General features: G+C 39.2%; 1 protein-coding gene across 1 annotated transcript in view; it reads right to left on the reverse strand.

The window, feature by feature from the left end:
* Positions 1-3,157: 3,157 nt before the first annotated feature.
* LOC128688831 (alpha-(1,6)-fucosyltransferase-like) overlaps positions 3,158-14,901 on the reverse strand; it is a 29,738-nt gene continuing 17,994 nt past the window's right edge. The window contains exons 4-8 of the mRNA XM_070085968.1: positions 10,949-11,135; positions 10,582-10,819; positions 10,222-10,395; positions 9,599-9,749; positions 3,158-3,307 (exon numbers count right to left, since the gene is read on the reverse strand). Of these exons, the coding sequence (XP_069942069.1) occupies positions 3,158-3,307; positions 9,599-9,749; positions 10,222-10,395; positions 10,582-10,819; positions 10,949-11,135 (900 nt within the window). The remainder of the gene's footprint in view (positions 3,308-9,598; positions 9,750-10,221; positions 10,396-10,581; positions 10,820-10,948; positions 11,136-14,901) is intronic.

Below are 14,901 nucleotides of genomic sequence, written 5' to 3' on the forward strand. Positions count from 1 at the left end.
AATCAGTCCATCACCCTTAAAGTTTTGAGGTGGTCAGTCCCTCAGTCTGGAGAAGAGCATTGTTCCATAGTATGAAACAATATGGAGAAGAAATAGCATTGTTCCATATTCTCCATATTGTTTCATACTATGGAACAATGCTATTCTCCAGACTGAGGGACTGACCACTTCAAAACTTTAAGGGTGATGGACTGATTACATCGTCTTCAAGTATCTTCTGCTTCTATCAACTTTTCTGTACCTGACTGAAGAAGCCTACTGTGTAGGCGAAACGTTTCATAATAAAGATACCTAACTGTTGCATATGTGTCTTACCTAACAACCTGTCGGTATTTTATACCATTTTAATGTTCAGCTAGTCAAATACCGAGAAAGAGGAGCACTGCAAGGGAGCTATGTACCCACAGAGGGTAAGAGCAAGAACACAGAGGGGGGGGGGATAAATAAAGAAAATGAAGGAACAAATACCCAAGTCAGAAGAAAGACAACCCAAAGAAGAAAAAGGAAAGAGGAAAGTGGAAGAGGGAGAAGAAGAAAAGGAAAAAAGAATCAGGTTAAGTCACGGGTGTTCTGAAGTTTGGAGCATTTTACAATGTGGTGGGATAGGAAGGCATCTATTGAGACAAGCGTGCGTGAGCGTGACTTGATGTGCGGTTGGAGTGTGAGTAAAGTAACATTTATACACAAATAACCCGCACATAAAAGAGAGAAGCTTACGACGACGTTTCGGTCCGACTTGGACCATTGATAAAGTCGGACCGAAACGTCGTCGTAAGCTTCTCTCTTTTATGTGCGGGTTATTTGTGTATCGTTCCAGTCACGGTATTGTGCCTTTTTGTTATTTAAGTAACATTTATGACGGGATTCACGGAAAACGTTTAACCGGACTTGAGTCCTAGAGGTGGGAGGTACAGTGCCTGCACTCTGAAGCAGGAGTGTAGATACGTTGCAATTTTCGAACAGTAGTATCAGCACGCCTATGGCCAGAAAATATAAAATGAGTACTGTGTCACTCACGCTGCCATAGTCTGAGAAAACTTACCCTCATTTCTCCTGTGGCTATCATTGTAACATTGCTCAGCTATTGTTGACCCACTGAGAAGTGTGAAAATAATTGAGCTAAAGATTCCCCTCCCCCCGTGGCTTCTCTTACATTGTTAAATCACCTGTCTGCGATTGTCTACATATATGTATATATATATATATATATATATATATATATATATATATATATATATATATATATATATATATATATATATATATATATATATATATATACATATATATATATATGTATATATATATATTTATATATATATATATATATTTTTTTTTTTTTTTCAACAAGTCGGTCGTCTCCCACCGAGGCAGGATGACCCAAAAAAGAAAGAAAATACCCAAAAAGAAAATACTTTCATCATCATTCAACACTTTCACCACACTCACACATTATCACTGCTTTTGCAGAGGTGCTCAGAATACAACAGTTTAGAAGCATACACATATAAAGATACACAACATACCCCTCCAAACTGCCAATATCCCAAACCCCTCCTTTAAAGTGCAGGCATTGTACTTCCCATTTCCAGGACTCAAGTCCGACTATATAAAAATAACCGGTTTCCCTGAATCCCTTCACTAAATATTACCCAGCTCACACTCCAACAGATCGTCAGGTCCCAAGTATCATTCGTCTCCATTCACTCCTATCTAACACGCTCATGCACACTTGCTGGAAGTCCAAGCCCCTCGCCCACAAAACCTCCTTTACCCCCTCTTTCCAACCCTTTCGAGGACGACCCCTACCCCTCTTTCCTTCCCCTATAGATTTATATGCTTTCCATGTCATTCTACTTTGATCCATTCTCTCTAAATGACCAAACCACCTCAACAACCCCTCTTCTGCCCTCTGACTAATGCTTTTATTAACTCCACACCTTCTCCTAATTTCCACACTCCGAATTTTTTGCATAATATTTACACCACACATTGCCCTTAGACAGGACATCTCCACTGCCTCCAACCGTCTCCTCGCTGCTGCATTTACCACCCAAGCTTCACATCCATATAAGAGTGTTGGTACTACTATACTTTCATACATTCCCATCTTTGCCTCCATAGATAACGTTTTTTGACTCCACATATACCTCAACGCACCACTCACATTTTTTCCCTCATCAATTCTATGATTAACCTCATCCTTCATAAATCCATCCGCCGACACGTCAACTCCCAAGTATTTGAAAACATTCACTTCTTCCATACTCCTCCTCCCCAATTTGATATCCAATTTTTCTTTATCTAAATCATTTGATACCCTCATCACCTTACTCTTTTCTATGTTCACTTTCAACTTTCTACCTTTACACACATTCTCAAACTCATCCACTAACCTTTGCAATTTTTTTTTAGAATCTCCCATAAGCACAGTATCATCAGCAAAAAGTAACTGTGTCAATTCCCATTTTGAATTTGATTCCCCATAATTTAATCCCACCCCTCTCCCGAACACCCTAGCATTTACTTCTTTTACAACCCCATCTATAAATATATTAAACAACCATGGTGACATTACACATCCCTGCCTAAGACCTACTTTTACCGGGAAGTATTCTCCCTTTCTTCTACACACCCTAACCTGAGCCTCACTATCCTCATAAAAGCTCTTTATAGCATTTAGTAACTTACCACCTATTCCATAAACTTGCAACATCTGCCACATTGCTCCTCTATCCACTCTATCATATGCCTTTTCTAAATCCATAAATGCAATAAAAACTTCCCTACCTTTATCTAAATACTGTTCACATATTTATATATATATATATATATATATATATATATATATATATATATATATATATATATATATATATATATATATATATGTATGTATATATACAACAATATTGATTTAGATATATGCTTCAAATATTCCACATTATCAAAGTTTTCATTTTCTGAGAAGATAAAATAATTGCGTTAGGTTTAACTTGAACTTTAATACACATATTCAAGAGTTTAGTAAATAATTTCCAATGACATCAAGGAACCCATTGAGAAACAACAATTTAGATCATATTTTGAATATTTAATTTTGAATATAGATAGCCTCATATTTTCATATATTTGTTGTGCCTTTAAATAAGATAATTCATTCATACCTGCGAGCCTGGTGGGTAAAGCGCACCCTAGAAAAGTTTGGGCGCTGTGAGTGGGAATAAAAACCCTTGTCCAGGGAGTAGAACTTAGCGGAGGCGTCGTGGTTGAGGGTCTGCATCATCTCGTACACCAGCCTCCCTATCTGTACCGCCAAGAATATACTTGTTAGATGTTAATTATATCTTGAAAGTATTCATGACACATCGTTATGCACGATATGGGTCATGTATATGATTATGACCCGTGTCAGGAGATGCTTCTGCTTTCTGATGAATAAAATAACAGTACGTGTAATTTCAGGGTTTATGTATATCTCAGACATACATAAATTTAAGGCTTACTTTAATCTCCATTTCAGAAATTAAAGTAGCCTTGAGTAGTGTACAAGTCACACAAATTATTATTGTTGTTATTATTAAGGGGAAGCGCTAAACCCGTAGGATTATACAGCGCCTGAGGCGTTGATGTGGAAGGTATTCAGGTATAATTCAGGGAACTGGAGAACAGATCCAATTCCCTAGATCAAGATCCCCTCACCAGCATCAAGGTACCTTCCTTGAGGGGATGAACAAAAAATTAAATCCTTTTACCAATTTCAATAAAACGTTTACAGTGATTTAAGCAGCATTTGACACCCGCACACTGTCTTCCTAGTGACGTTTTGTCGACCAGATAGATAGAAAAAAAATCAATAATGCCCTATTCTAGTGCCTACAACTCTCCCTACTTTACGGAATTAGTAAGATGCACAATGTTCTAGCTGACATGAATTGAAAGATAAAGGCCTAAATAATTATTTAACCATAAAACTTTATGCAAAATGTCAGCAGAATTCATAATAAAAAAATGTTGAATTTGGTGCTTATTTCTTTTAAATCAATAAAAACATATTGGTATGGAACATCACAATTTCTTATTATCATTCTGTAGAACCAGCATTCCTCAACAACGTCTGCAAAAATCATGAATATTTTTCCGGTAGTTATCGAAAAATGTGACTATAAACTCCAGAGTTTTTATTTAATTATATTGTGTAAAACTCGACGGTTACCGTGCACCAAGTCTCAGCACACACAACCAAGTTTGTAGATGAATGGTTCAGAGAACCGACATGTTGATAAATTAGACACATGTGCAACTCTTGGGTATCTTTATTGAGGAAACGTTTCGCCACACAGTGGCTTCATCAATCCATACAAAGGAGAATCTTGAAGAACAGGAGGAGAATGAGGTAATCAGTCCCTCAACCTTGAGTCGATGTGGTCAGTCCATCAATCTTGAATAGAATACGGCATACGTGCTGAGAAGGAGCTTATAAACCGTTGGCAGGAGAGGTGCAGCAGTCATAGGTCGTGTAACATTTGTTCAATGTTGAAGTAGGTCGTGCCCAAGAATTAGGCAAGCGAAGAATTCCCAAGTATTAAGATCCCAAGAAGTTGCAGTGTCTGACAGGTTTGTAGATGAATGGTTCAGAGAACCGACATGTTGATAAATTAGACACATGTGCAACTCTTGGGTTTATAAGCTCCTTCTCAGCACGTATGCCGTATTCTATTCAAGATTGATGGACTGACCACATCGACTCAAGGTTGAGGGACTGATTACCTCATTCTCCTCCTGTTCTTCAAGATTCTCCTTTGTATGGACTGATGAAGCCACTGTGTGGCGAAACGTTTCCTCAATAAAGATACCCAAGAGTTGCACATGTGTCATTCACACACAACCAAACATCCCGGCAGCCCACAGGCTACTGACGTGTGTTTTTCTCCATGGACTGATAGGAGCTCCACAGAGAATAAGCCAACTAGTATATTTGGAAAGAAACAATCATAAAAACCGTAATTTTTGCAGCAAAAAAAAAAAAAACGTATTGTCATCATGTCCTCTTGATGACAGCAGGAGTAAAAAAAAAATACATTTTTAGAAAAAAATGGTTAGTTATATGATAGAAACAAGCTGATTGCATCAAATTGATGCTAGAATTAGGCACTATTTTTCGGTAAGATAACACTTTAATCCAAAATTTTTCGATTTTTTTTCTCCAGAAAGTGTCGCAAATCATGTAAACGATAGCAGCATGGGTTCGAGTCCTTGGCTAGTGCAATGTTGTTGTTGATCAATACCACTCGTTCGTGGTCACAGTAATATAAAATACTGCTCTTCTTTGTACCAGTACACCAAACAGGGCCTAGAATGAAATTAACCTAGAGTAATCTACACCATCGTGTGTCCTTGGGTAGCGAGGACAACATCCAGTTCCGCTGGATGCACTACTCCTAAGGATCGTATGGTCCAGTGGATTAGGGCGTCATGCGTTTTTGCCCACCATGAGGCAGGCCAAAGCAGCATGAGTTCGAGTCCTTGGCTAGTGCAGTGTTGTTGTTGATCAATACCACTCGTTCGTGGTCACAATAATATATATATATATATATATATATATATATATATATATATATATATATATATATATATATATATATATATATATATATATATATGTATATATATGGAGGCACCACCTCTGGAACTGGACTGGGGACCCTCATCCTCAGAGAAAAGAATAAACTTACTTCTGGGAAAACTCGAGGTTCTCCACGGAGATGTTTGAATATTTTCTTCTCCTACCACCCCCTATATTCTATATTCTCTGTGAACTTTATTTAAAGGCAAAATACATTGACAAAAATACAATGGGGAATAGAACAACATAAATAACATCTCAGAGCGTACATCTAGAATGTTTCGTCCAGCTCCCCACCGGTGGGCCGCGTGCCCAGAATAATGCAGGCATTTACCCTCTGGATCACAACACTGAGTCTCTGATAGAGGAAGCTGGCCGCTCTGTGATCCTTAGTTTCTGAGACGAGCTTTTGACCCAGCTCTTTGATGAACTTTAGAGCACACTTGCCCCATGCTCCAAGGGTCTCTGACCTTATTAGGATGAAGTTATAGCAAGGGGGAACGCTTTCATATCTGCGGTTCTTCTGGGTCTCCCTGTAGCTGGCAGCTCCACCCCCCTTCAGCTTCAGAGTATGGCAAGTAGGTGTCTACCAAAGTGGCGGCACAGGTTTAGTCCCATGCAATCTGCTTACCATCCCTCTAGGGGTAGCATAGTGACTCCATCAGGGCGCTTTTGACTTCCATCAGACCTCTGTATTTGGGGTTCCCGTTGAGCTGGGCAACGGGCTGTGACGAGACTTCTCTTTAAGATGTCATTAACCTCCTCATGTCTAGCATACTCCTCTTCTGATGTATGACACACCAGACCATGAAGTCCGAATTGATCAGCTGTCGCCCTGCAGCAAATACACCTATGTTCGGTGAGGATGGGGGCGCAGTCGAGTGCCCAGGGAGGAATTTGGAACAGCTAAAAGAAAGTCTCCTTTAAGTAGATAAGTATTTATTTGACAAGATAGAACATCTAGCCAAAATTTTTTACCATCGGTTCTATGGTTGCTGGGAGATTTATAGTACAACATAGTATTACCGTCTTTCCTCATGTTTTGAGTACCAGTGGTGATATGCTATTCACAAACAATATAAAGGCTTCCTGACAGGGCTTTTAGTGATATAATCACTAGCCAAGTGTAGCATTTGGTCATATGACCGACGCCTCCTGCAGGCTTACTGGGTTGACAGGGATGATATCACATGATGTGTTCACTTGGTGACTATACATTAAAACAGGGAAGCCCATATGGGTTTTGCAAATTAATTTTCACATATAATAATTAGTTTTTGGTTTCAAAATCAATATTTTAATTATATTTATTTATCAACATTTTATTGACTAACATAAAATTTAATGGAAGACGAATTTTATTGATAAATTAGACACATATGTAACAGTTGGGCATTTATACTGAGGAATCGTTTCGTCACACAGTGGCTTCATCAGTCCATACAAAGGAGTATGGTGAAGAACAGGAGCTTGAGGTAATCAGTCCCTCATCCTGGAGTCGATGTAATCAGTCCATCAATCTTGAAAGGAATACAGCATTTGCTTTGCACGAAGAAGTTGCTTATATACTGTAGACAGGTGAAGTGAAGCAGTCGTAGGTGGTATCACATCTGATTAATCCAAATGTGGAAGTAGGTCATGCCTAAAGGATAGGCAAGTGAAGAATTCCTTGTATTAAGATCCCAAGATGTTGCTGTGTGTGGCATGCAAAGAGTACATAACTTTTATTCAGCGCATGTACACACCTTCATTGAAAGGCTATCTCCCCCAACCAGCGAACCAATACTAGGGTCGGACGATGGGGCCCCGTCGTTTGATCAGTACCCAGGTTCAAGTCAATGAGAAGATGGTTTTGGCAATCGCAGAGGTGTTGTGGGTACCACACACCTGTCTGCCCTTGTCATTCCCATTCTAGAGCTGGTTGAAGCACGGTCTGCTCTCTAGTGGCTTCTATTCTGCCTTATTTACAGTGGAGTGCACTAATACCTATTGTTGTACATAGTGTATATAGTGTACATACTTGGTGAAGGATAATGTAAGTCAAAAGTTTTTCTGCTGCGTTTATTTTGCCCCCTTTACACCCAGGATAACAGGCCTTTGCATTCCAGGGTTGTAATTCTGTGTCTAACAGGAATGTAGATAAATGGTTCAGAGAACCGACAAGTTGATAAATTATAGCAGCTTCTTCGTGCATATGCTGTATTCTTTTCAAGATTGATGGACTGATTACATTGAGCCTTGCCTGAGGGACTGATTACCTCAAACTACTCCTGTTCTTCACCATTTTCCTTTATATGGACTGATGAAGCCACTGTGTGGAGAAACGTTTCCTCAATAACGATACCCAAGTGTTACACATGTGTCTAATTTATCAACTTGTCGGTTCTACAAGGAACCGACAAGTTGTTTACACAACTATATTCAAAGTATAAATAGTTAATACAGACATATCAACTGTCCATCCGACTAAATTCTGGTCACAGATTATTCAATCTTACTTTAGTTGTCAAAATTACCATATAAAGTTCTACTGTTTCCCTCAACATATCAATGCTAGCATTAATTCTGTGTTTTGTGCATTGCTAAGACCAACGATCGTGTTATAATATTTATGGAGAATGATCTCAGGGTGACTGTGAGGACCCAGAATTAAAGTTCTGGCTTTCAAAAAGCACACATACATTCTTCTCACTAAGTTTTCCTGGCTCTAAACCCAGTGTAATTTTTTTTTTTTTTATTTGCCGGTATTCTCCCGATTTCTTGTAGTCATTAAGTTTTTGACGTTGATATTATTATATTTCTTTCCAAATATAACGATATTAATAATATTTTTTAAAAGTTTAATAATAATTAATGTATGAATTAGGAAAGTTTGTTTTTCAAATTTGTTTTTCCTGTTGGAAAAATAATGTTGAACAGCGATTATATACTAGTAAAATATAGGAGTATGTTGTTATATCAACAACATCTGTCACTCTTATGTACTAGCAAAATATAGGAGTATGTTGTTATATCAACAACATCTGTCACTCTTGTATACTAGTAAAATATAGGAGTATGTTGTTATATCAACAACATCTGTCACTCTTGTATACTAGTAAAATATAGGAGTATGTTGTTATATCAACAACATCTGTCACTCTTGTATACTAGTAAAATATAGGAGTATGTTGTTATATCAACAACATCTGTCACTCTTATGTACTAGTAAAATATAGGTGTATGTTGTTATATCAATCTCCCTATCTCCGTCACTATTTGTAGAAAGTTATTTTTCCCCTCTATACAAAGGGGCACACGGCTGAAATTACAGAGTCAACGTGTGATCGTAAGAACTTTGGAAACCAATAATTTACGACATTAAGTGAAAGCTTCCCTTTGGAATTTACACAGTTAGCACAACCACAATTGTTTTTTTTCCTCTTACTCGTTCCTTAACCCACATTGTTTTTCTTCAACTCTTAGTCCCACTAATTTATCACTTGTAACTATATTTTGACCTTTACTGAAGACCTTTTTCACTGCAACTAATGTCGAGTACTGACCTTAGCTATGAGAGGAAAGGTCGTAATGTTCAGTAATTTTGTCTTTAATAAACCAGTAGGAAAAGAGTCTGACATATCGTCGGTCTTATAGCATAATCAGTTAATTAATATTCTATAAAATTTTATTTAAACATTGAGATAAACATATGTGCAAACACCTAAAAACAATTATCAGGAAGAGTTTCGGTCCAGAGATTTTGTAAACAAGGTCTCAAGACCGAAATGGATCTAAAACAAAAAATGTCTTTAGTGATTATACACGTTTCTATTTCCTCTTCTTGTATCATAATTTTCACAAATAAACATTAGTGTTTAAACTTAACAATACGTAATGCATTTTTTTGAACTTTGAACAATCATAATTTTTTTAAATTTCGATCTAAGTACTTCTCGGAATAATTATTACAATGGTCAGAACAGTACTCACGTTTGACGTGAATGTGACAACGATGTAGTCTGTACGAGCCAAGAAGTAGATATCAACTACGAGATCTCTAAGCGAGGTCACAGTGAACCGTGTTATATCCTGGTCCACTTGTACATGCTTCCTGTGATAAAGGATCTTGTAATGAGGGTACCTGTGGAATAATGTAATATTTGGTTCCTTAGATCGTGAGAGTATGTTTGAAATATATTTTGCTGACGTCATTCTTATTTAATAATATGCCCTTTTTATGTATGAACGAGAAATTTAGGAACGAATGGAAATATGACAAAACTTACGAAAGATGGCTCCCCAGGACTATGATTTAAAAAAAAAAAATAAGATATCGAGAAAGCTATAAAAATTGTTTCCCATCACTCTTAACTATAAATATTCGTATTAAATTTAAAAGACTATATTCTTCCACTGGATCAAAATTAATTTAAAGTATATCAAGATCCATCCTTCTCTAACTTATTATACCTAAATCCCTAAGAATTTACTTCTATAATGAATTTAATTCAAAGTTAGGTTCGCGAAAACTGAAGTGCAAATTTTGTATATATTGTTTCGTATATATAACATCCACAAAACTTAATATAATGTCAAAATCCTTAATCTGGTACTTTTTCTCCATTTCTTCGTAGACTTTGGGCTCGTCAGAAGATAGGTAGATCCGTCGTGTAACATTTGGGTCCAAGAGCTGGAGTCCGGCAAAGTATTCCTCAACCTGTTCCATGTATTCTTCCACATTATGGTAACTTGTCTCGGTACGTTTATCGGTTCGTCTGACATGTACACTGCAGAAAACAATAAAATCTTACAATAAGGCACTTAATGAAACAAAGGAACTAACTTCACTATTTGCTCATTTCTTGTCCATAAGGAAAAAAATCGCAGTATCATTTATATAACTAAAGAAACAATTTAATGTTGATGTCCAATTAAAAAAAAAATCTCATCAAAAATTTGGTTGGGATACTTACCCCACAATGGGATGTTCAAACTGAATGGATTTTTCTGTTTTGCTGATAGTTTCTTGCATGTTCGGCTGAAATTTGAAAAAATACTTGATAAACTGACCCATCCACCAGACGCCTGGATTACCATGCAAGCGTAAAAGTCGTTTAGAGATGTCTCTCGGGATGGCTAATGGCAACATGTTTGGAGAGGGATTCATGATGTAAGACGGAGGAAAGCGTATCGTTGGTGAATCATTCTTGCCTGCGAATATGTGTAGTCTAGTGTATATAAATATAGTGTATATAAACCTACCTTATTTTATGATATAAGAACGTCACTACTGATGTAAGATAATGAAAGATGAACTAAATATTTATTCACACATCTTACCAGGCCAGTATGTTATATTCGCTTTAGAGTAGTTGGTGCATGTTTCACTGAAAGGCTGGAAGACAGTTTCCCAGCCCTTGGGGGAGTATCGCCAGCCAGTAGAGTTGAGAACGAGAGTTCGATGTGTCTCATAGGCTGCCATGAAGCAATGGATGAGGTGGTGGAACTGGCAACCAAGACCACATGGCTGTGAGGCATTTAAGTAGAAGTATGATAGCATAGTTACTCTTCATACCAAGTTTTAACTAAAACATTCTGTGATAATAATATAATCTCATCCTAATCATTCAATAATACTTAAAATCAATAATCAATGTTTTGTATCTTTTGTTCAGACTCATTTACACTTATTCAGAGTAAATGGCTTTTCTTCTTAAGCCAAACTCACCGGTTCAGATTATTCGGTACAACAAACACACACACAGAGGCTGCAAGCTTGGTCAATCAATTGGTTGCTGGAGTTTAACCAAGCCAAGTGCAGAGTCATGACGATTACGAAAGGTAAAAACAATGCAGAATACATGCTAGGGGGTCGAAGACTGAATAACAAAAAAAGACACAATACCGTGACTGGAACGATACACAAATAACCCGCACATAAAAGAGAGAAGCTTACGACGAGGAAAGGGATCTTGGGGTGAGTATAATAGCGAACACATCTGAGGCATACATCAAACAAATAACTGTTGTAGTATATGGGCCCCTGGCAAACCTAAGAATAGCGTGATGACTCCTAAGTAAGGAATCGTTCAAGACTCTGTACACCGTGTATGTCAGGCCCACATTAGAGACGCAGCACCAGTAAGGTGTAATGGTTTATAACAACATTAGTCCAGGATCCTACAAGGAGAGGTTGCGGGAACTCAGCCTGATGACACTAAGGACAGGATAAATGGGGAGACATAATAAGAACATACAAAATACTGAGGTATTGATAAGGTGGACAGGTACAGAAAGTTTCAGAGATAGGACACAGGAACAAGGGGACACAACAGGAAGTTGAAAACTCTGATGAGTGACAGACATGTTAGAAAGTATTTCTTTAGTCATAGAGTTATCAGGAAGTGGAACTCTCTGGAGAGTGATGTAGTGAAGGTAGAATATATACATAGCTTTAAGAAGAGATACGATTAAGATCATGGAGCAGGAAATGGACCCAGTAGTGAGCAGCGAAGATTTTGGACCAAGAGCTGTGACTTGACCCCTGCAACCACAAATAGATGAGCACACACACACATACACACACACACACACACACACACACACACACACACACACACACACACACCACACACACACACACACACACACACACACACACACACACACACACACACACACACACACACACACACACACACACAGGCACGCACACACACACACACACACACACACACACACACACACACACACACACACACACACACACACACACACACACACACACACACACACACACACACACACACACAGCTAAGAGGTATGTCCTACGAGGAGAGGTTAAGGGAAATCAACCTGACGACACTGGAGGACAGGAGAGATAGGGGGGACATGATAACGACATACAGAATACTGAGAGGAATTGACAAGGTGGACAAAGACAGGATGTTCCAGAGATTGGACACAGTAACAAGGGGACACAGTTGGAAGCTGAAGACACAGATGAATCACAGGGATGTTAGGAAGTATTTCTTCAGCCACAGAGTAGTCAGTAAGTGGAATAGTTTGGGAAGCGATGTAGTGGAGGCAGGATCCATACATAGCTTTAAGCAGAGGTATGATAAAGCTCACGGCTCAGGGAGAGTGACCTAGTAGCGATCAGTGAAGAGGAGGGGCCAGGAGCTCGGACTCGACCCCCGCAACCTCAACTAGGTGAGTACAACTAGGTGAGTACACACACACACACACACACACACACACATATATATATATGTATATATTCTACCTCCCTCACAACTTTCTATAGAAGCCTCCCAACCAGGTCAACCCCAGTGCAACCAAACACTCTAAATCAAAACACCCATGCCACATCCAATGCCCCCACCCACTACATTACAAACTTCACCCCCACAGCAACAACCCATACTTCCTTACCAGGTCTCCCACTTCCCCAACCCCAATATACTTCCCAGACCACAGTCTTAGAAAAGAAGTTGAAGGTGTGGTATACAAATGCAGATGGAATAACAAACAAGTATGAGGAGTGGCACGAAAGAATCAAAGAGACATCCCCAGACATAATAGCACTCACAGAAACAAAACTCACCAGAATAATAACAGATTCAATCTTTCCATCCGGATATCAAATCTTCAGGAAAGATAGAGGGAGGAGAGGGGGAGGAGGAGTTGCACTGCTCATTAAAAACCAGTGGGGTTTTGAGAAAATGGAAGGAATGGATGGCATGGGCGAAAGGGACTACTTAGTAGGAACAATCCAGTCTGAGGGACATAAGGTGATAATTGCAGTAATGTACAACCCACCACAGAACTGCAGGAGACCAAGAGAAGAATACGATGAGAGCAACAGAGCAATGATCAACACACTAGCCGAGGTGGCCAGGAGAGCACACATGGGGGGAGCAAAGTTACTAGTTATGGGTGATTTCAATCACAAGGAGATTGACTGGGAAAGCCTGGAGCCCCATGGGGGTCCCGAAACATGGAGAGCCAAGATGATGGATGTGGTACTGGAGAACCTCATGCATCAACATGTTAGAGACACTACCAGAGAGAGAGGAGAGGATGAACCAGCAAGGTTGGACCTTGTATTCACCATGAGTAGTTAGGACATCGAGGGTATCATGTATGAAAGGCCCCTGGGAGCTAGTGATCATGTGGTTCTGTGCTTCGACTACATAGTTGAGCTCCAAGTGGAGAGAGTAGCAGGAATAGGCTGGGAAAAACCAAACTACAAAAGGGGGAACTACTCAGGCATGAGGAACTTCCTTCAAGACATTCAGTGGGAGAGGGAACTGACAGGAAAACCAGTACAAGAAATGATGGACTATGTAGCAACAAAATGCAAGGAGGCAGAGGAGAGGTTTGTTCCCAAGGGAAACAGAAATAATGGGAAGAACAGAACGAGTCCTTGGTTCACCCAAAGGTGTAGGGAGGCAAAAACTAGGTGTACTAGAGAATGGAAAAGGTACAGAAGACAGAGAACTCAGGAAAATAAAGAAATCAGCCGAAGAGCCAGAAACGAATATGCACAGATAAGAAGGGAGGCTCAGAGACAATATGAAAATGACATAGCATCAAAAGTAAAGACTGACCCGAAGCTGTTGTACAGCCACATCAGGAGGAAAACAACAGTCAAGGACCAGGTAATCAGACTGAGGAAGGGTGATGGGGAATTCACAAGAAACGACCGAGAGGTATGTCAGGAGCTCAACACAAGATTTAAAGAGGTATTTACAGTGGAAACCAGTAGGACTCCAAGAAATCAGAACAGGGGGGCACACCAGCAAGTGCTGGATGAGGTACATATAACCAAGGAGGAGGTGAAGAAGCTGCTATGCGAACTTGACACCTCAAAGGCGGTGGGACCAGACAACATCTCTCCATGGGTCCTTAAAGAGGGAGCAGAGATATTGTGTGAGCCATTAACAAAGATCTTCAACACATCATTTGAAACTGGGCAACTCCTTGAGGTATGGAAAATGGCAAATGTAGTCCCAATTTTTAAAAAGGGAGACAGACATGAGGCACTAAACTACAGACCTGTATCACTAACGTGTATAGTATGCAAGGTCATGGAGAAGATCATCAGGAGGAGAGTGGTGGGGCACCTGGAAAGAAACAAGTGTATAATTGACAACCAGCACGGTTTCAGGGAAGGAAAATCCTGTGTCACAAACCTACTAGAGTTTTATGACAAGGTGACAGAAGTAAGACAAGAGAGAGAGGGGTGGATCGACTGCGTATTTTTGGACTGCAAGAAGGCTTTCGACACA

Source organism: Cherax quadricarinatus, chromosome 1 (genome assembly GCF_038502225.1).
Source record: "Cherax quadricarinatus isolate ZL_2023a chromosome 1, ASM3850222v1, whole genome shotgun sequence".
In the NCBI taxonomy this organism is placed as follows: Eukaryota; Metazoa; Arthropoda; class Malacostraca; order Decapoda; family Parastacidae; genus Cherax; species Cherax quadricarinatus.